The sequence below is a fragment of the Ascidia mentula genome, chromosome 8 (genome assembly GCF_947561715.1).
Source record: "Ascidia mentula chromosome 8, kaAscMent1.1, whole genome shotgun sequence".
NCBI lineage: Eukaryota > Metazoa > Chordata > Ascidiacea > Phlebobranchia > Ascidiidae > Ascidia > Ascidia mentula.
The window spans coordinates 11,327,391-11,351,615 of record NC_138573.1 but is presented as its reverse complement, the minus strand read 5'-3'; the positions used below and the strand labels follow the sequence as shown (position 1 = coordinate 11,351,615).

The window sequence follows — 24,225 nt, the reverse complement described above, 5'->3', positions numbered from 1 at the left end:
CAAATGTAACTTTAGCGATGTAAGGATATTTTCATACAAAGAAACATTTTTTTTGTATAAAAGCACCGCTAAATCTGCTGCCAAAACACGTGCAGTGGGCGTGATCCAAATCGGGAGAATTTTATCACTTCTTGTGCAAATACGGTTGTAACCTAAGTGGCAAAAATATTTAACAATCCATCATCAATAGGAAGCAAGTAGCATAACATATAGACATATTCAGGTTTGTAAGACTATAAATCAGTTCCATTTATCCTAGCCCCAGCACTTTTCACAGTGCATCGACTACATATACGGCACAAAGTAGGCCAACTCGTAACCGATGAATGGCGACGCAGGAAAACACAAGAAATTAGGCCTACTATTAATCGCATTCTGATTGCGAAATAGGTAAATAAACGTATTCGTCAATTTTTTGAAAAAAATCATAGGGAAAACCAAAACCTTTCATTGATGTTTGCCTGATTGACACATCATGCTCAAATTTCACAACGTAATTAAACTATACGCAAATCACCTAGCAAAACTCGACACAGACTCTCGTACTAATCATGCAGTGTGAATATACAGGGGAATTCCCTGTAGAAGTTTGACTCTTCATTCAAAATACTTACATCGCCTATGAATCGATTGTGTATCAGTAAAACGAGTCCTTGTCGATCACATTCATGGACAACAAGTCGCAAATAACCTAATTTATAAAAATAATTCTGTAAGAGAATTTAGAAATAACTTCCAGCAAAAAGCGTCAGTTGTCAACACACATGATAGCTTTCAGAAGGTGTTTCAAAAGGCTTTTGCCATATCAGAGGGTGAAAGAGCCACATGCGGCTCAAGAGCCATGGTTACCGAACACTGCCCTATACTTAAGTCCGAATTTTTAAGGTATCTGTATTTATCATGTGTTGCAGTGACCAAAACCCGGTTCAGTTTCTGTTTTGTTGTAGAATAATAGTTTCTGTAATTTTTAGACTGGTGATTTCAATGAACAAATACCTAAGGTTGTTGGCTGTGTCGACAACACTTCCTTGCTCTATCTATTTTGGAAATAACTTGTACTGCCAATGGAAGTTCCACAAAAGTGAAGAAAAGCAGTATGAGTCAGATGTATTTGAAGAAAAGGACTCTGATGTTATGTTAAGGCGCCAAAAAATTGTGGAAGTAATGAAAGAACTGATTGAAATGAAAGTTATTGAACAAAATATTTTTGATGATATGTTTGATGAACAAGTAACGTACGAAGATCCATACACTTTGTGTAAAGGAAAAAATGAGGTTCAAAGGTATGTTGTGTACAGAATAGTATAGATTAGGGTGGTCCAATTCCATGGGTACACTGGGCCACAACCTGTTTTAGTAAAAGCTACCTTATTTTAAAAAATAATTTTTTTTGTCCCTGGCTAAAGGCATTAAAAATTGCCCTCACAAAAGCTAATTTGTACTGCAACAAAATAAACCTAGTTTGAGAAGCCCTAGTTTAATAAATATCACACATGCTGGACACCTGTCTGTGTAGTGATAATGCAATACAATGAGCTGTAAATTTACATGATCTTAAAGCTATTCCTAACAAGTGCTTCTGAAACACTGAAGTTACATAGCAATTGGCATTGAAGATTTGCTTTGTTCATAGGAGAAAAATAGGACTTGCAGAAAGTTCCGAGTTTATACAATATTTCCTACTACATTATAGTTTTGATGATTTAGTGTTATTGAACAATAAGCAATTTTTTTATTGCAGGATCTTTGCAATACTTCCAACAGTAATAGATGAGTGTCAGACCATCCAGTTTGATCCAAAGCACCACAAGCATTTCATACAAATTGTCCATGAGTATAAACTTGGCTACAAATCATTCTTCAATACAAGGGCAATAACAAGATCAGGAAATTTAATATTGAAGTTAAAAACTGTACACGGTTGTGAAGTGGTTGAAAGTATTACTGATGAATGGAATGGTAAAGCTATTCATGCTTCAATTTCTGGCCAACAACTTTGGTATTTACTCCCTTTTCAAACCATGCGGTACCTAAGGACTAGAGTACATTTATTTTTACTTTCTTTCAAAGACTTAAGTGAAAAGCCTGTGAACTCAAACTTGCAAGATTCTCTGTTGGCTCCAGACCCAAAATACTCAAATAAATGAACAAGTTTGTTTAAAATAGCTCATGATAAGTGCTCCTGACTCTAAATGATTAGTGGTACATCAAATAATGTTTGTAATACACCTTAAACCAGTATACAAACATTTTTCACTGTATGGCATCATGACTAAAGTAAAACTCTTCTGCCCGAAACACTTGTCATTTTGTTAATGAATATTCTTTATACCAGTATGTGCCCATGATTTGTGAGCATAGTACATCACACTAGAAAATGTGTTGATTATTAAAATTATTCTTGTCAGCAAAAATGGTTGTCAGCAATTACAACAACTGCATCATTGCAAAAACATGGCTAGCTTGTTTTGTGCTTTGTTGTGTTTTCAAACATATGAAGCTTCTCAACAAGTTTGTTAACAACCTTAAGTCAATAAATAATTATTTCCAAACTCAGCTGCAGCAGCTATCCATACTTTTTCTTGTGAGGTTTACTTTTTTTGTAGATTTCAATGAGCGTATTCAGTCTTGCGATTAAACTTCTTTCAACCACGTTGGAAAACAAGATAGGTGTGTGAAAGTTTTAATAAGGGCCACTTAAAAATGATTGACAATCGTCCATCCGTTGTTGACGTGAGTGTGGGAAAATTATGTTATTGCAACTAGGTGAAAACAATCAAGTCACAAAATACTGCGAACGCAACAATTCGGACATATGACGCCGTTTGATACATGTTTACATTGCGGGCCCAAAACCCATTGTAGGTGTTAAGAGGCAGGGCTTGCAAAACGTAAAATCTCTCTTTTGGTGTTTGATTTTTATATTCCTCGGCAGATTCTTGTTGCCACCGAGGCGCTACGAGTCTTTTATTGAAAACTCCTAAACCAATTCATTTTTGCCCAATCTTTTCATGAAGCATTATTTACATATTTTACCATAACTGTTGAAAAGAAGACTAACGTAGACAAGTCGAGGACGATTTGCCTTTTTCTAGTTTTCCCTCTCTCTCACGTAGACAAATCGGGTAGAACTCTCCCTAGCGGGTCTGGCAGCAATTTGGCCATGATATCCCCATCCCCCCCCACCCAGGGCTGTTTGTAACACGTTTATTTTTTTTTTGGTGCTTGGTACTTATATTCTTCGACAATTTCCGCTTTGCCTAAAAGTAAAATGTTTCCCACTGAATAATTTACCGTTGCGTTACACGCATTTTATTAAAAAACTTCAAACATTTTGAAATTCATTACGATTTTTTAAATTCGAACTATACATCCGCTAATTACGGAAAGGTGCTCGCGTACCACCTGGAATGCGGTCCATTTGGAAAACACTGATCTAAACCATACATTTTCAACCTATTTTTACCTGCAGCATTGTGACGTCAGACCCATTGGTTACGCAAAGTCGGAACCATAGCGACAAACTTAAGTAACACGCTGCTTAATAACCACATGCTGGTTAAATAAGCAACGTGTTAATTCAGACGAATTATGACCATTCTGGCCGTCCAAACCGTGGTCGGCCAAAAGGGTCAAAAATCTGCCAAAACAACATGCTGCTTAAATAACGAACGTGTTCATTCTGACTCTTCTGGTGCGCTTTGTCATGTTAGTAACCTTTAGTCCTGGCGGAATAATTGAACATTGACAAAGCGCACTAGAAGGGTCAAGAATGAACATGTTCGTTATTTAAGCAACATGTTGGAACATTTCGAAATATATTTCGGAAAGTCGGATGCTACTTGCGATTCGCAGTTTGTCCCACCATTTACATTTATGTAACAACTATAGGTGAACGCCACGAATTAACATTTAGAAAAGTCTAAACTTGTTGATCTTCGACTTTATTGGATAAAACAAGCATTAAGTGTCAAAAAATTAGATTTACGTAAAATATATTAACGTCTCGTTTAAAGACTTCAATTGTCAAGACAACCGTTCTGCATCATTGACCTGTACATAATATTGATGGAAAGTCTCACTCGAGAAATAGGACTTTAAACAAGTTTATTTGCGTGTTCATAACTGTTTCTTTATAACAACGACCTAACAACTGTCATAATTATCATACACTTTGTAGAAACTTCACTTTGTACGGCCGTCAAATTAAAAAAATGATAGCTCATACACTAGTACACTGCCAGCAATTCTACAATAAAACAATGTAACAGAAAAATTTAAACTGGTAATTTTTACCACCAGACTGCTGGTGTCATGTTTTAATATTATTTGTAATGTAGTGTCAAAAAGTTGAAGGGCAAACATGTCACGACAGGCAGCTTCAAAGTCAAGAGCAGAAAAAAGCCGTGGAGGGGCTGGTGGTGGTGCCCAGTCCATTTCAGTGCCAACTGTCTCTAGTGATGTTGTGGCTGGTCGACTAACTGATGGGGACTGGGCCAGATTGATGGCAGATGAGGAAGATACAGCATTTGTTGGGGCAATAGTTGAAGATATAGTAGAAAGTACTCTTGCAGAATGTTACAAAAAATATATTTGGAAACAAGTAAGTGTTAAATTATTCGGAAAACAGAGGAACGTGAATGGCCTTAAGTTATACCATAGTGTACTATTTCTAAAACAATGATGCAATATTGTTTTTATAGTATTAAAATTTCCATAATTTTTAGGTTTTACCATTCACTGTGTTTCAAGCAAAAGAAGATTTGCTAAAAATTGTACAATGGCAATTTTTACCCTATGACGCTGGAGAAGTTAATATTACACATGATTCTGGATGGACAGAAGATTCTGTGAGTTAAATGTCTCTGCTAAACTGTTTTAAGGCAACAAACCACACGATACGATAGACCCTTTGTGGTTGTGGGTTTTTAGGAGCCTGAACCTGGTATAATTGATTCCTGGGCCCAGGGCTCAGTTCCTGTTGTTGTACGGCCACAATCTTCTTCACTTCCATCTGTGAGCATGTTAAGTGAAGACCCTGGCTTCATGCAAGGTACAGTTAGCTCGATCGGTAAAAAGTATTTATCTGTGAAGAATGTACAAAAACATAACAAAAATAGTCTTGATTGTGCAATTAGTTCCTGGCATTCTGAAAAATGTCTTTGGCAGTTTTGGGTCAATATGTTTATGTCAGGCAATAACTATTTGCACAACAACTATTAAGTTTTATAGAACCAACCGCAACCACAATATCAGATGAACATACTGATAGTTCAGAAAAATCTCCAGACAATGCACAACTAGCTGGTATGTTTTTTGGTGCTTTTCAGGTTTAAGTTTAAACAAATACACAGTCAACGAAACTTAATTGTCTAATTCTGTACCACATACATACAATGCTTTTATATGCTGACAGGTGTCATTGTGACCATCTACTTAGATTTCAACACAACACAGTAATTAGCTTAGCTGTCATTGTCAAACATTGTGCAGATAACAATTCGCATACACCAAGAAGTTTAGATACTGGACCTGAAGCATTACAAGATACAGCAATAACAGCAACAAAGAAGAAGCATTCCTATAAGGTGAGCTACTAAATTGTTTCTAACCTCTAAAAAATATTGATTGGTCAACAAAATTAATGTAGAGACATGTTGGTCGACTCCCTCCACCTAAACTTGATTACACAGAGGTTGACATAAGTTCTGAAGACCTCCAACCTAAAGATCAAAAGCAGCAAACATCTGGTAACTTTTAACATTTTAACATGTTGAGAATTTTTATTCATTTTACTATGTTAAGATTTTTCAGGTGGTAAACTAAATCAGATGCAATGTGTTAAAATTTTTATATTCTTTTAAATTTTCTGATTTGTAATAAATTTGTGGAGGCAACAGAACCAATAATGATTAATGACCTGCAGACTGTGCACACTGTCTGAACCTATTATGTGTCATCAATGCTGTGTGACTGGCTAAACAACTGGGCACAGACCACTTATAAACATTGTGCATTAGCCCCATTTGCATGCCTAATCCAATCCGTTGTTTTAAGACAAGAAAGGTTTGCATTTTCGCATCTTGTTGTTGGAAAGACTACAAGAAAGTTGTATATTACTCTTTATGAGGTTGAAAATGTAGGCTGGTACAAGTGAAAGGTGGCACTCTTCAAAACTACAGGAGCCTATAGAATGCATTAAATTAATTTAAATTCCGTAAGAAAGGAAATATACTAACTTCTTACACCCATAAGCTTGTATCTGTCAAATTTGCAACCTTCCCAATTCATACTAGATAACTCTATAACAAATAAATTGATGTGGCACAGCTTGTCATTTTCTTACAAATGCAAAAAAATTGGGGTAAAAGCACATGAGTTTGCCATGTTTAATAATGCTTGAACATTACAGAAAAATGCTAAATAAGTTTATTTGTGCCTCTGTGATGCCAGCTTTAATAATATATCCATTCACCACTTATTTTGTTACAATGCAAAACAATTTGCAGCCAAATCATTTGTGTATTGGTGCCAAAAAGTCTTTAAATCCAATCCATCTCTCAGCCGCTGTGTGTTGCAGAAGCTAAAGTGGATTAGCAACGTTTGCCTTTTTTCAAATTTATAAATGCCGGATTGGCAAGTCAGCTCAAAATCCATCTAAAACCGCCATGTAAACGGGCCTACTGTCTGCTATTCTAAATGGATTTGTTTTGATGTTTCTTGTCCCTGAAGGATTATGTTTCCATAATGCACAGGCAACTCTTTAAATCAATAAATCTACATTACTGTACCAAAATGGAATAATTACATGGGATGTATAAAAACATGAAATTACCATCATGCTAATAGAAAATGATGTTAAAGTGGTTATTCAAGCATATACAACAAAGTTTTCTGGCAGTTTTTACAATGTTCATATTTAATTTTAAATTCAGATGCCCACTTGTCACCTTCACAAAAGTCCCTGCTTAAAGTTCAAGCAGGAAGGCCTCCTGGCAATAGAGAAGTTACATTTGATGAGAAAGGAAATGTTGTTGGAGTTATGAAGTTAAACACACAAACACTGCCAACACACAAGGTTTGTTTGTAATGTTCACTTGTGCAAACAGTCATTCCATCTTCTGTATTTTGAAGGTTCGGGTACAGTATGACATCATTGATCCAGAGGCAGAAGCGAATGCACAAAGACTTGCTGCACTAAGAACTGGCAGAATTCGGAAAGCAAAAAAGAGTTATAATCACACTGATGAGTCTTCTGTGACAACCCAGTAATAAAACTTGCAATATGTATTAAAAATATTTTGTTAAGTTTATATATCTACAGGTATATTAAAATACTATATACAACTAAATTATTTGACCCATTTCTTCAAATAATTATTTTGTGCATGTATTTTACTCAAGTATTATAGAAAAGAAAACTAATGAAATAAATAAACTGCCAATTTTTTTATGGGTTAAACCAAGTTAAAGTTTATCATTTAATACATCCTCTATTGAAGTAGAATTCATGAATTATTTTGGTAAAAATTAGGCCACAAGTTAACATGCCTTTTTTGAGTCTTTGACTTGATAATGCCTCTTGTTAGTTATACAGTCCAACAAACAAATAATACTGAAACTTAAGTTAAATGAATTGGTTGAATTTATCATTTAGCATACATCAAACAGTGCCATATTTACCTTGTATTGGTGAATTAGCCCTCAATAATGTATTTTACATGTTTTCACTTCAAATTTTTGATTGTTTTTATTATTACTTAGAGGGAAAGTTTTTTAAATACATATTTGTGCACAAAATAAACATGGGTTTAGTATTCCAGTACAATGCTTTCTGGTCCTTAACAATTTTAAACTATTTTACTGTGGCAAACACTGACTTGTGTGGTTGGTTTCATCAAAAAATGAGAGGAAAAGTTTTTGATTTAAGTTTGTTTTTGATTCTATTTGCAACATAATGTATCATTTCCAGAGATTGGAAATCTCAACCTCAAAAATCAATCACAACTCTAGGCAGAAGCGTTGCATCCACACCACTTCGAAAAAATCGTAAAACTGCACTTAGTGTTCATCACATTTCTCCAGGTACCACTATCAAGCTTTTCATGTCATCTTTATGATTTTGTATAGCCTTTTGCTTCTGTTTTTGAAACATATATGTTAGTCTCAAGAAACATGGTCAATACTCTGTCATAAATTGTTGTTATAAACTACTACATCCTCTTGTGTTTACAGACAAGATTTTTAAATCGGAAGACAAACTAATTGAGCTACCAGCGTACCGAAAAAGGCACCCTAGAGCAAGAATTGATCCACTTCCCCCATCATTAATTGATACGATAGATGCATCACCTGGAGTTATTATACGGGAACATGGGCTAATAAAAAGTGGACCAGAAGAGAAATATCCCGCAGGTTTATCACAAGCATCCAAGAAAGTCGACGATGTTCATCAGCCAAAACCGATACTGAGATTGCTTGGAAGCACAAGACTTGACAACAGACTGAGACCAACAGTTGACCCATGCCAAATTGTCGGCAATGTTCGATCTAACAGTAATAACTTTTCCACAAAAGCTGTTCTCCCTCCTGTTATGTCGCCACAAACCGCTAATTAAATCTTTGCATGTAGTAATCACAATAACTTTGTTCTTAAATTATTGCATTGTACAATAAACAGAGAACTTTTGTAACTTACAAAAAATACCCAAGCATGAATGAATTATTATATGTTTTGCAAACTTACACATATTTTGTTAAAATCCACTTTATTTGTGTGTGTTTTAAAAAGAAATATGTTACGCTTCATCTTTTTAGTTTGGTATAATTTAAAGCAAATCCTTCACTGGCTAAATGGTAAAACCACACCTTTTTTTATCTCGGTGCAACAAATTTGCTTGTTTTTTTGCGAAACTAAGCTGACTATATAGAAGTTATACATACATACAAAACCTGCTGTGGGACTATCGCTTATACACAAAATGGTAAATTGAAATTAGGCTGTTTTGGTCGTTATTGGATACTGCCACTATCAACAATCGAAGGTGGGAGGAGAACCAACAAATCGACATCCTACGATTGAAAGAAAAAGTAATACAGTAAATTGCGAATTCAATGAGATAAACTTTTGATTATCTAACAAAGAATGGCTTGGAACAAAACGTGGTCAGGAATGTTTGGTCTATAGCCTACAATCTCCTATGACCTATTGTTGAAATTCTTTGCTTCGTTGTATTTTTGGGGTCGCGAAACGGATTGGCTTTTGTTGGACAACAGTTTTACTCTCGAACTTCTTATAGCGTTGTGACCAAATTTGTTTGCGCCGTGTCAACGTAGCTTTGCCAGTACCGACAACTCACTAAAAAAAGTTTAATCTAGACCGCAACATAAAAATACGGAACAATGCTCCGAATTGAAGACTATTTAACTGAAATATGTACGGTATTACCGAATTCTGTCCAAATTATTATAACTGAATATTTTATTATTACGTAATATTGAAAGATAATTTCCGTAGTTAATTTTCGTGACTGGTGTTGGTATAAACTATAACGTAGGCCTACTGTACACACCTTTTTAGTATTTCGCAGCTATACCACTTTTGGAGATGAAAAGAATGGAAGTCAAATCGTGTGCGTCTTCCTCCAGCTCCAAACAAGTGTTGCTGTATTCATACTTTGGCAGTCTCAATGGGAATATCATCGAATTGATTACAAAAAATTCTGATCAGATTATTTTCAACACCAGCATTTATCGGTCTTAATGCAGAACTGGGTCGCAAACTTGGTATGTCACTAGACCGAAATTATGTGCCAAATCTAGTTACCCAAGAAGCAAAAAAATTAGCTTCGTGGAAAATTCACTTATTTGAAGATCGCCCAATTCGTATTACGAAAAAAAGGCGATACAACTTCCGAAGAAACCACCCATCTTAATGCTTGAGAATCTCCATCAGAGGCTGCTGCAAGGCTTTTACAAATTCACCACATGTGCATTGCATAATCTGCAACTACATCATCGCCAAACATAATTGCCAGCGTAAGGAAAGTTCCGTTTGTTGCAAAAACTCTCAAATTTGACGCAATTCCTAAAAGGCGAAGTGAAAAGGGGGTACGTATGTTTCATGATATGTCGTCTATTGTAATATAGATCATTTTTCTCCGACATGGCTTTTGCGGATGTTAATTTGTCAGAGACCACGTGGACAAAACGTTTGCTGGAAGTAACATTCCACAACAAAAAATTACAAGCGGCAAGTTTTAGCACAGGTTTCTTTTTTTAATGAAATCGTTTCTTCAACTTCTCTATCAAAGGGCGAACTGCTGATGAAGATATTACAAAATAAATGAAGCGCAGAGATTTTTCTCGGACAACGTAATTTTACTGACTCTTTTGTTGATTCTATGAACTGAGTTTTGTTGACAGATGTTCATCAAGATGGCACAAAAGCTGCTTCATGTGATTTAGCCATTCGAATCAAGGGTTTACAAATGAATGAGAAAACTGATCCCCATCTTTAACAGCAGTTCGTTGCAATTCACCATCCACTTAATCGGAATCTGACGATGATTTTGAGAGGCTTTTAGATTCACAGGAAAAATTTAAACGGCGCGTATGGAAATAAACGTTTGGGAAATAATTGCTGCTCCAAAGATTGTCCCAGAAACTGCATTTGTTGCCACCGGAACAAATGAGTGTCGAAACTGTGTTCGGCTTTAAACATTGTGAAACTGAGTAATTAGGCAATAGTTCTTTGAATTAGTGAGTCTCCTTATGTGTGTGCTGCCATTTGTTTTATTGTTGTGTTTGTTCTTTTTGCTTTTCGAGGGAATTTCTATTTTGTTTGTAGCTGACGGTCGTTGCGTGATTGTTCAATTGGCGACTTTTACGAAAATACATCTCTTCCAAACCAAAATGTTGTGATACACGAAATAATTCTTAGCCAATCCACAACACATATTACAACGTTTTAAATATTGATCTTTCTATTATTATCTTTATATACAGTGTTTTAAATAGGTTTCGATTTGTAGTTATCATATGTTTTTGCTTGAACTTACTGGTCAAAGCTTCGGATAGAAGAATATACAAAATTTCGTAAAAATGTACCTGATTAATGAGCTTTTTGAACGAACTTTTAAATAAAAGGAATGGATTCGAATAAAATTGTTTTTGCGAAGTCTTTTTTTCGGCCGAATATTGGGTGCATGTCGTATCCGAATCTTTTCCGATTTGGCACATCCCTACCTAGTACCTGCTACAAGAAATGTGGAAGGATGTCAGTCCTGGACTCACATGTATATTATTATTTTGTTGTCATTCACGAGGTCTCACTTTGGCGCCAAAGACGAAAGTTAAGTTTGTTTTTGGAATTTTAGTAGTGGTAGTGGAGATTTGTTGAATTTTTTTTATATAAAAGCCTTCTCCAATGTTGCAGAAAAACAAACTAAATATGGTTGACTTTGATTTAATTTTAATTAGTATTAGTGGGAAAGCATGGAGCTATCAATGTATGCTAACGTTGATCATGTACTGGAACGCTATACCTTTTGGAATGCACACTTTAGCGCCTGTATTTTATGCAGCTCCTGTGGAATATAGGTAAAACGAAAAAGGGGGACGGAAGTGTTGCTGTCTGCTCCCAATTTTAATGTTCATACTATACATAGGTTACTGCCCAAAAAAATTTTTTCTTTACAGAATGCTCTTTTTCTGCAAAATTTTATGTTGCAATAATGTAATCATTCAATTTTTTAGGCCATTAATAAAAATCTGCAAGGTGGGACCTAAGAAAGCCAGGTGGAAAATGTACAATTATGTATCAAGGTTTTGGATTTAGGCTATAAGTTCTGGCTTATATTTCTGTATCAACAACTGGTTTGTGAAGATTTAATATCTTTATGAACGGATGTGAAAAAAGACGTTTTTGTACTTTTATCCATAACTTTATATTTGCTTAATTTTAGGTGTAATCTAAGCGACATATCCAACATCTCTCTCCCTGAACAAGCGGAATGGCAAAGGTTAATTTTTATATCGTTTTTATGACTGCTTATGTGCCAGAGACAATATTGCATAATTTTATGAAAATTTATAGTTTTACTATTGTATTTTCAAGTCGGATTATTTAAAAATCTGATTCTAAGTTGTACATATGTTTAGGGACAACTTGACATGCTGTGAAGATGGAGTAATTTTTTTACCATCTCACTTCAGCAACACTGTGCTAATGGAAGTTAGTATGCTCCATAGCTTTAGTCTATTTTTTGTTAATTTGCAACAATTTTTTTTTAGTTTAACCTTGTCTGTAACAAAAAGATCCTTTGGTCTATTGCTACATCAGTATATATGGCAGGAATGTGGACTGGATCAATTTTGTTTGGATATATATCTGACAGGTGACATAATTATTTAGTGCAATGGTTTATAATCGTTTAATAAATATTATCTGAGCATCACTGAACAAATGTTTATACAAGGACAAGCTCTGTTTTTCTGAGTGGCTGTTGTTGCATTGCCTGGGTGCACTTAGATAAAAAAAGCTGGTAAAGAGTGAACATGACAGAATCTTCCTTCAACATTTAGCTGGCCTCTTAAAAATTTGCACCAATCCCTGGGGGTCTATTACCCCTGATTGGGAACCATCTTTGTACGGGTCATTCAATTACATTTTTAACAGAAAAACACATTTTTACACCCACTCATCAACACATTTATAATTATTTGAAGCAATGAATTGTCTATGTATGTTTAGATTTGGAAGAAAAGTTGCAATCATTGCAGCAGCAACTGCTTCCTTAGTTTCAAGCTTATGTTTAAACTTGTCTCAAAATATATTGACTTTCATCTTTATTCGATTTCTGATTGGCACATTTTGCTATCCCATTTTTATGGTTTCTTTTATATATGGTAAGTTTTTCAAAACTCATCATGTTTATTTGCTAATTATTTTTGTCATAATTTGCAACAGTTGTCCTTAGTTCTCAAATAAATTGTTTGTTTTTTAAGTAAAACAGTTTTAGAGAATCTAAACAATATGTAATATAATTTAAATTATCAGCTGTAACATTATTCTTTTGGCAGTTATGGAAATCAATCTGAAATACAGAACAGTCTGTGGGTTGCTAATGCATATTCCTTTTGCTATTGGACATGCATTAAATTCCTTAATTGCATTTTATTTCACCAGATGGAGACAATTTAATATTGTAATCTCACTTTTTTTTGCTCCATGCATTTTGCTAATGATTCTGGTAAGATTAAATATGTGATGCTTTATAAACCAGTTCATAGAATTTTGTTTTTTGACTTATTGAAGTTAAATTATAACCTTTTCATCTTTGATGATGTAAGGTAAAGCTCATTAATTTTTGCAGGTTTTTATAAATTTGTAAATGTGGATGTATTATTAACATTTAAACACTTTGTCAAAGTGAGTGTCACACAAGTGTTGGCATTGATTTCAATATGTTTTCGTGATTTTAAGTGATCCTATCATTACTTTGATATCATTGGTTGTGTCTAACATGCATGAAAACAATGTTTGTACATATTTTATGCAAGTAAATATTACTTTGTAGGTGCCAGAATCACCAAGATGGCTCTTCTCACACAATAAAAACAAAGCTGGAATAAAAATTGCCAAACATTTTTTTAAAAAGGCAAATATGAAACCAAACGAAAGCATTTGGGAAAAAAAATTGCAAACGGTGAATATAAAATGCTGGATATAAAAAATGGGTACAAATTTTTTGGTAATTTAATGCTATTTTGTATTATTAATAGTCTGTAAGTGCTTGTCCAAGACAATATTCTTCACTTGATCTCTTTAAACCCCGCAGAATGCGTTATGTTACTATGAAAGTTATGATCATTTGGTAAGAAATCTGCAATGCATGAAATCCAAACAGTTTTTTTTCAATTCCACATGCTTTTAAAAGGTTTTCATCAGGATTGTTATTCTATGGACTGTCCTTAAATGTTGGATCATTATATGGCAACATCTTTATGAATAATGCTTTAAATGCGGGTGTGGAAATTCTGGTTTCTATTTTCATTTTGGCAATCTTTAACAGGTGATTGTTGTTGTATTTTTACTCTTGGTTGGGTGTTATGTGTAAAAAATATTTGTGTTGGTTTACAGGGTGGAAAGAAGGATTTTACTTTCAATTGCCATATTCTGGTCATGCTTGGGTTGTGTTGTTAATGGAATATTAAACTTAAACTCCAGGGGTAAGCTCAATGATTTCAAAGGTTCCTCATTTTTGTAATTTTGTTTGCATTATGTATTAAGATCAGGAAAGGAGTTATGTCTCATTATTTGGAAAGGTGGGTGCTGCCGCTTCATTTCATATTTTATACAACTTTACTGTGGAACTTTATCCTACTGTTGTCAGGTAGTACCATACTGCATATGTGTTTTTTCATTCGAAGTTTTAAAATGTAAATTTAATTGCAGAAGCAATGGTGTTGGTTTAGGAAGCATGTCTGCCCGTATTGGTAGTATTTGCACTCCTTTTGTTATGTTTGTGGCTGGATTTGTCCCAGATTTTGTTTATGGGGCCATATCTTTGGCTGCTGGTGTGCTTGCTATAACTTTACCTGAAACCTCTGATACTAATCTTTGCCAAACCATAACTGAGGCAGAGATTATGTACCTTCGTTCAAACTCAAAAAATCTGACAGGTCCAGATGAAGATCTTCAATTATAGGAATATCGGTAAATAAAAGAACTGTTTGTAAATGAATTTCCAGGTTATCTTATGACATCTTGTTTTTTCATCATTAAACTTTTACATGTAAAATAAGCACTGCTGTATGTGGAAAACAGGAAAATTAAGTGGGCTATGCCAATGGTATACAGGAGTAGTGCCTAAACCTTGATAAAAGAATGATTCTTTTCACTGGTGAAATTGTACTGTGCACATGGCGGAACTTCGCCTAATCAAATGTTTCGCCGAGGCCAAAATACAGCAGATCTTCATTAATTTGAAACCTTGCCTAATCAAAAAAAAAATTGATTGTTGATCTTGTCTGGACAAAAAAAACTTGTAATATCCAGATTTTTGTCTATTCCGGAAAAAAATACTTCTTGTTATGCGAAGGTGAATTGACTTTCCGGCTTCAACTTTGCATTATAACAACTACTTAATTGTTACACCATAACATCAGTTTCACCGATGTTGGTAAAAATCGCCTTAATTGAACACAACAAAAAGCACATAAGGCGGTTTGACTGCTACGTCATACTCGCAACAATAACAGCAGTTAGATCGATGTCGCAGTGTAATTATAAGAAGTTGTAAAGAATAAATATGAAACAAAAACGTGATTTAACTAGGAAAATCAACCCAAATACGGATTACGAGATGTCAAAAGAGCAACCTTGATCCGAAATAGGCGAAGATCCGTATTAAATATCAGTATTATCCAAAGATTTTTATTAACGAATCGGTAACAAATCATGTGTAACTTTAGTTTCGTAAGCATTGAGGGAATTTCTGCTGTGGTTAGATTCTGAATTCGTTCTTCCCAAAATTGTAACTTCGTTTGGCCATCCTCGCCACTAATGCTGCACGAATGACGTAACAGTCAAATAGCCTGTTGGGTGGGGTAATAAGAGCACGTGTTGTAGTGAAATCTTCAGGTAACAAACATATCTTGGTTTTATTTCCAATTATTTTTTACTTGTATATCATACTAATTCCACAACGTCAGGCTTGAAACAAACGTCTTCGGACAGATTAAATTCGGATTAACTGGAGTTTACTGAACTTACGAAAGCGTTGAAACCTGACGGAACTTATCATTCGAAAAGTATCAATAAAATATGCCGATTGGAAAAATACGTCAAACTATCGCCGTGTCCTTATAGTGTGAAATATGGAAAAGTCTTTAGCAACTTGCAAACTGTTACCATTCGAATATTTATAACAAACATGATTTGTTTGTCTGGTTTGCCTTGATTTAATAAGTTAGTGCAGAAAAAAGGAGTAGTTTTTTTTTACCTGGAAACTTTACCTGAACGGCTACAACTGGGGCGCCCAATAAATCCTTCTGGCTGAATCTATACATGCTGCGTCGAGCGATGACCAGGGCACATATAGAACTAAATACAAATGCGCATTTCGACCATTCTTTTAGTAAATATCCATCAAAGTCACATTTTGGGCAATGTGGGCGTTTGTGATTTGGCTACATAATATCGCCCAAGCTTTTTTATAATTCCCATGCATAGGCGTCGATTTTTTAACGTTTTGAAAGGTTTTAGAAACACGCAAAAAACATTTCGTCAGTCGTATATCACCCTAAACATAGGTAAACGACGCAAATTCCGTTTCCTGTCACTTTATTTTTGCACCGAACCATGTTGTTGTAGCACTATAAAGTTTTAAACACTTTAATTCCGAACCCCCTTACTGAAAGCGGGACATTTTTGTTTCACTCGGTCTATTGTAGATTTAGTAATTATGAAGTGACAAACAAATCTATTACGCAACAATGCTAATTCTTACCATTATGCCACAAACAACTACTGCGTTGCGTAACAATCCATGAGACACGATCGTGTTTGTCATGATAGTGATGGTGATAATACAGGTCTTTGAAACTAGCTTAACGCATGTATGTGGTTTTTCTGACAATAAATTTCAACGAAATCCAGGGGTGACAGTACACACGTTGTCACCCCTGTTTGTTTGTGAGGGGTGACATATAAATCGACGCCTATGTTGCCATGTATATCTTTCGTCTGATAGGCTGTTGTGGTATAAATAATGGTTATTGATCCGATATTTTTTTTAATTTTGTCAGTGCCGTAGATTTTGCAAAATTGTTATCGCCCAGCAAAAGTCGTGAAAATCAGTGGTGGAGATTCGTGTAAATATTTGGAAGGGGGCACAAACATGAAATAAAAAAAACAATCGTGCTCTATTTTTGCACGTTTCGCAAAGGTCCAATTGTCAACAAATTTGACTAAACCTAATATTTCTGTTGCTGTTAGGGCGCTAATGCACTTGATTGAAAACAACCTGTTTGTTTTTGTTAAATGGTGATCAATGACGTAAAACGCTTTACAGGGAAAAAATATTTTTTATTCTGCCAGAATCACCTAAACTTTGAATTAAGGATAATTTTTTTTGAGTAAATAAATTCTAGTTTTTGCAAATTTAATCAAAAATAATTTATCAAAAACTTGACAATTTCGAGTTGCACAATCCAAGACCCCCCTAAAATAACCTTTTACAACCGGAATCGTACGTACCTATGTTCCAGAAACCGGGGAAACCCCAAATTACGTTACAATAAAGGTGGGATCAAGTTATGACATTACACCAAAATTTACGTCACTGACCGAAAATACGCACCGACGAAGATTCTCGCCTACACGCACATACGCGGTTCTCCTATAGGCGACGAAAGGCAAAACAGCAACGAAGAAATATGTGTTTACGCTTCATTGATTATTCAATAAATTAAACCTATTACAAGCTTGAAATTGCCTACGATCAACCACAAGGGTATCCAAAAGCAATATAAGAATAAAAATGAAGCTAAGCATAGCGCGTATTACCGACGTTGGCGGTAAATATGTCACAAAGTGAACAATTGTACGTCGCCCTGAAGGAGATGTCGCACAGACTTAATTTTTTGCACAGACAACCACAAGTGTCATTAAACCACCATACCAAAATCTAGGCGATAACGAAATATTAACCCTATTTAAATAGACGACAAACTTTTGTTTGTGACGTAACACCTACATTTTACATCAGTTTCAATTGGTTGTCATATGATACGAAGAAGAGCACCTTTTTGATTATCGAGCTCATTCAAAATCAAATCCGACAAGTATTTCTCTCAAAAATGAACAAAACGTTAACCCATGTTAATGCGCTTCAGTGCCGCGGTCTGTAAACAACCACCAACATGTGCAATAGTTCGTAACCATGAAGGATACGTCGCAGAAACTTGAAATTTGGTACAAATTACAAGAAGGGACATATAAGAAACATACCTCAAATTCAAGTCGCTACCGCTTTATTAACTCTCTTTTAAACAAAGACAAACTTTGTTTGTGACGTAACAACGTTGATAATAGATGGATTGGATGGAAATTGTAATCATCTCTTAACACCGTCCCTTTTGTACAATCGTACCAAAATTCACAATAATCGGACCAGTGTTTTAGCTTGTACACCTCGAAACATACACACATCTCTACACACCCTGGCGCCGTTGGCGGCAAGAGGGGTAACCAAGTGCGGAATCGTACGTAACCATGAACGAGATGTCGCAGAAACTTGAAATTTTATTAACCCTCTTTTAAACAACGATAAACTTTAGTTTGTGACGTAATAAAGTAAGGTTAGGGTTAATGTTAATGTTGTAAATCAAAAGGGTTTGGTCGATTTTATTTAAATACTCAACCGAAACTTTGGGGTGGTTTGCGTAAATTAATTAGTGCAATGAATTCGTGAGTAATATTAGCTCATTTCAAAGTATGTGTATTTCCCAGCTTTTCTCATATGAAAGATATGTAAACAGATTGGAATGTGTTGCAAACGTGCTTGTATTTTAGATCAAAATTCAATTGCCACAACCATGAAACAACCAATTCACTATTTTTGGGCTATATCCTAACACACTAATGAGGTGGAACATGTTCCTCCCTGTAGGCAATAAATAAACATTATTTGAAGGATTTTCCTATATACAATCTACCCTGCTGAATTTTTTCCAAACTTGATCCACATACAAGTATGTGTAAAACAGAAATCTGTGCGAATTTCAATTATTAGGCGTGAAATATAACACTGCCTGTTATTTTTGTTTATAAATTTGAGTTGAAATACCACACGAAATCGTAGCATTTATATTTTGGAAAAAACTTTGTGCCCGGTGTAGTAGTATTTTCCGTCAGAAAGGGAATGCGCAGATATCACCATAACATTTGGACACGCCCTGAAAGATATACCGACTCTATACCTTATGGGTGCATTAACCAAACAAAATAAAAAGTGTATGAGCTCCAGCAGCGGGCAGCAGGGTAGATTGTATTTAGGAAAATCCTTCAAAAATGTTTATTTATTGCCTACAGGGAGGAACATGTTCCACCTCATTAGTGTGTTAGGATATAGCCCAAAAATAGTGAATTGGTTGTTTCATGGTTGTGGCAATTCAATTTTGATCTGAAATACATCTAAGCACGTTTGCAACACATTGCAATCTGTTTACATATCTTTCATATGAGAAAAGCTGGGAAATTCACAAACTTTGAAATGAGCTAATATTACTCACGAATTTATAGCCCTAATTAATTTACGCAAACAACCCCAAAGTTTCAGTTGAGTTTTTGAATAAAATCGACCAAACCCTTTTGTTTTACAACACTAACCCCTACCTTACTTTATTACGTCACAAACAAAAGTTTATCGTCGTTTAAAAGAGAGTTAATAAAGCGGTAGCGACTTGAATTTGAGGTATGTTTCCTATATGTCCCTTCTTGTAATTTGTACCAAATTTCAAGTTTCTGCGACGTATCCTTCATGGTTACGTACGATTCCGCACTTGGTTACCCCCTCTTGCCGCAAACGGCGCCACAGTGCGTAGAAGTGTGTGTATGTTTCGAGGTGTACAAGCTAAAGTACTGGTCCGATTAATGTATAAATGGGTACGATTGTACAGAAGAGACGGTGTTATAAGATGATTGTAATTTTAATCGAATCCATTTATCATCAACGTTGTTACGTCACAAACAAAAGTTTATCGTTGTTAAAAGAGGATTAATAAAGAGGTAGCGACTTGTGTTTTTAGTATGTTTGTTATATGTCCCTTCTTGTCATTCGTACTAAATTTCAAGTTTCTGCGATGTCTCCTTCATGGTTACGAACTATTGCACATGTTGGTAGTTGTTTACCTACGCGGCGCTGAAGCGCATTAACATGGGTTAACGTTTTGTTCATTTTTGAGAGAAATACTTGTCGGATTTGATTGTGAATGAGCTCGATAATCAAATAGGTGCTCTTCTTCGTAACATGTGACAACCAATTGTAAAATGTAGGTGTTACGTCACAAACAAAAGTTTTTCGTCAATTTAAATAGGGTTAATATTTTGTTATCGCCTAGATTTTCAAGTATGGTGGTTTGGTGACAAAAATTAAGTCTGTGCGACATACAATTGTTCACTTTGTGATATATTTACCGCCAACGTCGGTAATACGCGCTATGCTTAGCTTTATTTTTATTCTTATATTGCTTTTGGATACCCTTGTGGTTGATCGTAGGCAATTTCAAGCTTGTAATAGGTTTAAATTATTGAATAATCAATGAAGCGTAAACACATATTTCTTCGTTGCTGTTGTGCCTTCGTCGCCTTTCCGATGCCTATAGGACAGTGGTTCTCAAACTGCGAGAGCTTTTCAAGTGGTACGCGATTTAGTCTACTCTATACAATTTGCCACACTTTGCAGAAGCCAAAACCGCTGCAAATGCATGATGTCGGTTTTCTTTATTGTGTATTTGTGACGCAATAGTATCAACGTGACATCGTGAATTTCAACTGTGTAACAATTTCACGTTGATACTATTGCGTCACAAATGCACAATAAAGAAATCCAAGCAACTGGTGATATTGGCTAAATTGTTGTTCATTGGTGGTATGTCATAACAGTTATGGTATAGTAATACGGTGGTACGCAGTGTATTAAAAAACAAATAAGCGGTACGTGATTGGAAAAAGTTTGAGAAACCCTGCTATAGGAGAACCGCGTATGTGCGTGTAGGCGAGAATCTTCGTCGGTGCGTATCTTCGGTCAGTGACGTCACAGTGACGTAATTTTTGGTGTGTTGTGATAACTTGACCCCTCCTTTATTGTGACGTAAAACAAATTTAAGCCCACATGAATTTGCTCATTACACTAAACTAATGCACGGAACTTGTATCATAAATTTAACAGATTTTGCCATTACTTAGGCATTATATTTGACATATATTACTTGTCATCAAAGTTATATTTGAAGCATGAGTAAAGGAGACCGTTACCAGTGGACCACAATAGATGTCTTTTGTGAGAGTCCAATTAATCAGGTGAAGTAAAATTTGATACATATACCTCATTTCAAACACACTGGAAAAAAGTATAAAACTACTTTACTTTAAGTCATGTTAAAAAATTTTTTCAAGTAACCTTTTTTGTAAAATGTCAAATTATCTAGGCATCGTAGTCGTAGGCTGTCAATGCCTACAATGCCTATGATGCTTACAATGGCATTTTAGAGGCACCCTTCAAAGTCAAGTAGTAATAAAAAGCAAAAAGTGACAAAAGTAATTAGATCATAATTGTCAATAAAACATAATACTCATTTCTCCACCACAACTACATCCTTACCAGGAGCATATGGGGCCATGGAAACGCTAAAATTGGTTGTTTGGATATAACATTTCCATTAAATACACTAACATGTTTTGCAGCATAATGCTCTATGTGAACACACATCTTACTATGAATCACTAAACAACATAAATTTAGTGTCAAAAGTTTCTTTGTTTTTTTTTCAAGCATTAATTAATTTGAGCTTTTAGTAAACAGCAAATCTTCCTCTGTCTTTTTCATGATGTTGGATATTTATATGCATGTCAAATACAATATATATATTAAATTTTTAATTTTTTCCATTAGTGTTATTTCACATCAACTAACTTTCGACAAAATTAGTAAATTTTTATGGTCAGGCACATCTATTGGATAGAAAAGCAGAGAAGCTTGTTGCATTAGGAAACTGGGAAGAATCTCTTAAATGCTATGATCAAGCAAAGGACCACATTTTAAATGGCATAAAAAATACATCAACAATAAAGGTAAGGGAAAGAAAAAAAATAATTTTGTATTGCCTTCACTCAACATAGGCACAACATCAAAACTACTACTTTTGCTTCAATGCGAAATAATATTGTTTTAGGTTTTACAAACCTTGAAGCTGCAGCTGGATAACTACACAAACAAAAAAAGAGCTATTGAAATTAAGAAACATGAATCATTATCTCAACAAACTACTTGTAAGTAATACCTGTTTGTGAAAGATGAAATATTCTTTATTATAATAAATTGCTTGTACCTCTGATTTTATACACATTAGGTGAAGTTCTGAATTAACCAAGGTTTACTGTATAAAAATGTTAATTTTGCACTTAAGCTTGCCCCGAATACATACATTATAAACCAATCAGAATTCCTCTTTTGGTATTTAATAAAACAATGTCCAGTTGCATTTTTAAATGGTAACTGTTATATTTTAAATTGTAGGTTTATTTGTTGTTGAAAAATGGTCAAAATTTTGTGTTTGATTCTAATGCAATGTTTGCTTTTATATGTTGACATTCCACCTTTAAAATCACTAAAAACCAAAGTCACAACAACTGGCTGCTATTTATAAAAAAAATATATTTTTATAAAGATTTGGGTAATCAGTATCAGGGCTAATGTTTTTTATTTTTAGGTGTACAGGATTCTGTTGAAGTTATGGAGGAAATTTCTTGTGAGGAGTTAGACACAGTTCCACCTCTACCAATTAAAAAAACAGGAAATGGTGAAGTATTCAAAAACAACCCCAGAGAATCTGATTCACTTTTGCAAGTAATTTCTGAGATGGCCACATAAAATTTTATTAAAAGTTATAATTTTGTTCCATTTGTATTCAAGTTTTTAAACTCTTCAAATGGGCAACCTCTTGGGCAAAAAAAATATCCCAAAGCACCTTTGGACATTGTGGAAGAACTTCAAATTACAAACCAAAGTTTATCATGTTTGGTTGAAAAATTGATGTTAGAGAATGAGAGTTTAAGAAATGCTAATAAGTAATACAGTGTAAAATGTTGTTTTAATGCTAGGCTTTACATGTCTTTTTTAAACAGTACTCTAAAACAAAGAAATAGTGATTTAGAGGAAGAACTACTATTTACAAAAAGAGACCAGTGCCAGTGTTTAAAAACATCACAAGGTGATTTTAAAAAACTTCTTTTTTAATTTCCAAATAAAGTTTGTGTCATGTGTTTTTTGTAATATTTCAGAATGTCTGAATGCCCCAACAACCCAGGCTTTCGTTCCTGGTTCTGCCATACCCATGCATAGTTCCATCTGCAATGATGAAATTTACTTTGACTTTGATGAACACGAAACTGTTTCTCTTCAGCTTACAAATGCCATGGAAGATGACAATCACAATTGCACCTTCACCAGTGATCCGATGCCATGAGCGCATTGAATCAATATTTTGCTAGTTCCACACTCTAATGGTCCAGTGAAAGATAGCTTGGCTGGTATAAGCAAGCGAAATTTTGTAATAACTCAATTTTTAGCATTACGAACCGACCAGCCTAATATTCAACGTGAACAGAAGAATTGCTGTTGCCATGTTAACGAATTAAAAAAGCGGAATGGCCATCCATGGGTGATGGGACATAAAGTTGAAAGACTCGACCAGACTATTATGTGATAACTTACTGTTGAACGAACTTACGTAGGTTACTTTCGTACTTATGGGGAATGTTTGCGGCGCCGAATGCAATATATTTACAAACACCGTGTTTTTTCCACGCGATTTCTGGAGTACCAGCTACTCGTTCCCGCGTTATTGTTACAAGTTTGATCCAAAGTGCTTTCGGACTCCTTCTAGTTTGCAGCATTTTATGTAACTGTTTTCGTCTTTGCTTGGTAGTATAAGAGATTTCGCCTGGATTTTTTTTGAAAATTAAATTCCCATCTTGGTTACCAATGAAAGCGTTGCTACCCAAACGGCCATCTAAACATGTGCTCGGGTTGTGTATATTTTGATCCCTTGCAAAAAAGGTTAGTCGTGATGGTATCGGAAGCGGTCAAGTGGCAACAAGAGTTCTTCATTTTTCAAGGATAAATACGGAACATAGTGGTACAAACAAAACACATGCTTAAAGGTCACAAATCCAGACCACCTATATAACTCCACTATTTATTTAATGTTATACCTCGAGCTACACTTGAATACTCGGCCATTTTCATGTGGTGTTCTATTGAGATTACACATTTTCATTGTGGCCATAACCAGCTTCGTCAAGTAATTTTTTGGAATGTCACAATCGCATTTTAGCAAAATATGGTTTCAGCATTCAACGTGCAAAAAACAGTTTGTATTAAGAATTTTCATGTTTTTTTTATTTATCAATTGTTTCCTACTTTCCTGATCAACTTT

At 34.9% G+C, this 24,225-nt stretch overlaps 4 protein-coding genes across 4 annotated transcripts; all 4 read left to right on the top strand.

Moving 5' to 3' along the window:
* The first annotated feature begins 935 nt into the window (after window positions 1–935).
* On the top strand, window positions 936–2,747 carry LOC145911814 (uncharacterized). The gene is made up of 2 exons (XM_082999251.1): window positions 936–1,283; window positions 1,742–2,747. Exons 1-2 carry the CDS (start codon window positions 985–987, stop codon window positions 2,145–2,147), a joined length of 705 nt encoding a protein of 234 aa, XP_082855377.1. The 5' UTR covers window positions 936–984; the 3' UTR covers window positions 2,148–2,747.
* A 1,559-nt stretch (window positions 2,748–4,306) lies between these two features.
* LOC145911389 (uncharacterized) lies at window positions 4,307–8,970 on the top strand. Its single transcript, XM_082998708.1, has 10 exons — window positions 4,307–4,603; window positions 4,728–4,850; window positions 4,933–5,053; window positions 5,233–5,307; window positions 5,494–5,588; window positions 5,651–5,750; window positions 6,936–7,078; window positions 7,135–7,268; window positions 7,973–8,085; window positions 8,236–8,970. Exons 1-10 carry the CDS (start codon window positions 4,364–4,366, stop codon window positions 8,616–8,618), a joined length of 1,527 nt encoding a protein of 508 aa, XP_082854834.1. The 5' UTR covers window positions 4,307–4,363; the 3' UTR covers window positions 8,619–8,970.
* Window positions 8,971–11,346: 2,376 nt separating this feature from the next.
* On the top strand, window positions 11,347–14,798 carry LOC145911537 (solute carrier family 22 member 16-like). The gene is made up of 12 exons (XM_082998920.1): window positions 11,347–11,601; window positions 11,967–12,023; window positions 12,163–12,235; window positions 12,295–12,398; window positions 12,755–12,909; window positions 13,084–13,253; window positions 13,581–13,709; window positions 13,786–13,877; window positions 13,941–14,075; window positions 14,144–14,232; window positions 14,294–14,396; window positions 14,459–14,798. The coding sequence occupies exons 1-12, from the start codon at window positions 11,429–11,431 to the stop codon at window positions 14,709–14,711; spliced, it is 1,533 nt and encodes a 510-aa protein (XP_082855046.1). The 5' UTR covers window positions 11,347–11,428; the 3' UTR covers window positions 14,712–14,798.
* A 6,157-nt stretch (window positions 14,799–20,955) lies between these two features.
* On the top strand, window positions 20,956–24,001 carry LOC145911512 (nuclear receptor-binding factor 2-like). Its single transcript, XM_082998893.1, has 7 exons — window positions 20,956–21,088; window positions 21,734–21,859; window positions 21,961–22,057; window positions 22,498–22,634; window positions 22,701–22,855; window positions 22,913–22,998; window positions 23,069–24,001. Exons 1-7 carry the CDS (start codon window positions 21,023–21,025, stop codon window positions 23,251–23,253), a joined length of 852 nt encoding a protein of 283 aa, XP_082855019.1. The 5' UTR covers window positions 20,956–21,022; the 3' UTR covers window positions 23,254–24,001.
* Window positions 24,002–24,225: the final 224 nt, after the last annotated feature.

Coding starts and splice junctions, on each gene's coding strand:
- LOC145911814 (XM_082999251.1), top strand. CDS start 985: ATGAACAAATACCTAAGGTTGTTGGCTGTGTCGACAACACTTCCTTGC. Junction 1,284..1,741: donor GGAAAAAATGAGGTTCAAAG/GTATGTTGTGTA, acceptor TTTTTATTGCAG/GATCTTTGCAATACTTCCAA.
- LOC145911389 (XM_082998708.1), top strand. CDS start 4,364: ATGTCACGACAGGCAGCTTCAAAGTCAAGAGCAGAAAAAAGCCGTGGA. Junction 5,308..5,493: donor AGACAATGCACAACTAGCTG/GTATGTTTTTTG, acceptor AACATTGTGCAG/ATAACAATTCGCATACACCA. Junction 7,269..7,972: donor GAGTCTTCTGTGACAACCCA/GTAATAAAACTT, acceptor TATCATTTCCAG/AGATTGGAAATCTCAACCTC.
- LOC145911537 (XM_082998920.1), top strand. CDS start 11,429: ATGTTGCAGAAAAACAAACTAAATATGGTTGACTTTGATTTAATTTTA. Junction 11,602..11,966: donor GCAGCTCCTGTGGAATATAG/GTAAAACGAAAA, acceptor GCTTAATTTTAG/GTGTAATCTAAGCGACATAT. Junction 12,236..12,294: donor GCAACACTGTGCTAATGGAA/GTTAGTATGCTC, acceptor ATTTTTTTTTAG/TTTAACCTTGTCTGTAACAA.
- LOC145911512 (XM_082998893.1), top strand. CDS start 21,023: ATGAGTAAAGGAGACCGTTACCAGTGGACCACAATAGATGTCTTTTGT. Junction 21,089..21,733: donor GTGAGAGTCCAATTAATCAG/GTGAAGTAAAAT, acceptor TTTTATGGTCAG/GCACATCTATTGGATAGAAA. Junction 22,058..22,497: donor ATTATCTCAACAAACTACTT/GTAAGTAATACC, acceptor TTTTATTTTTAG/GTGTACAGGATTCTGTTGAA.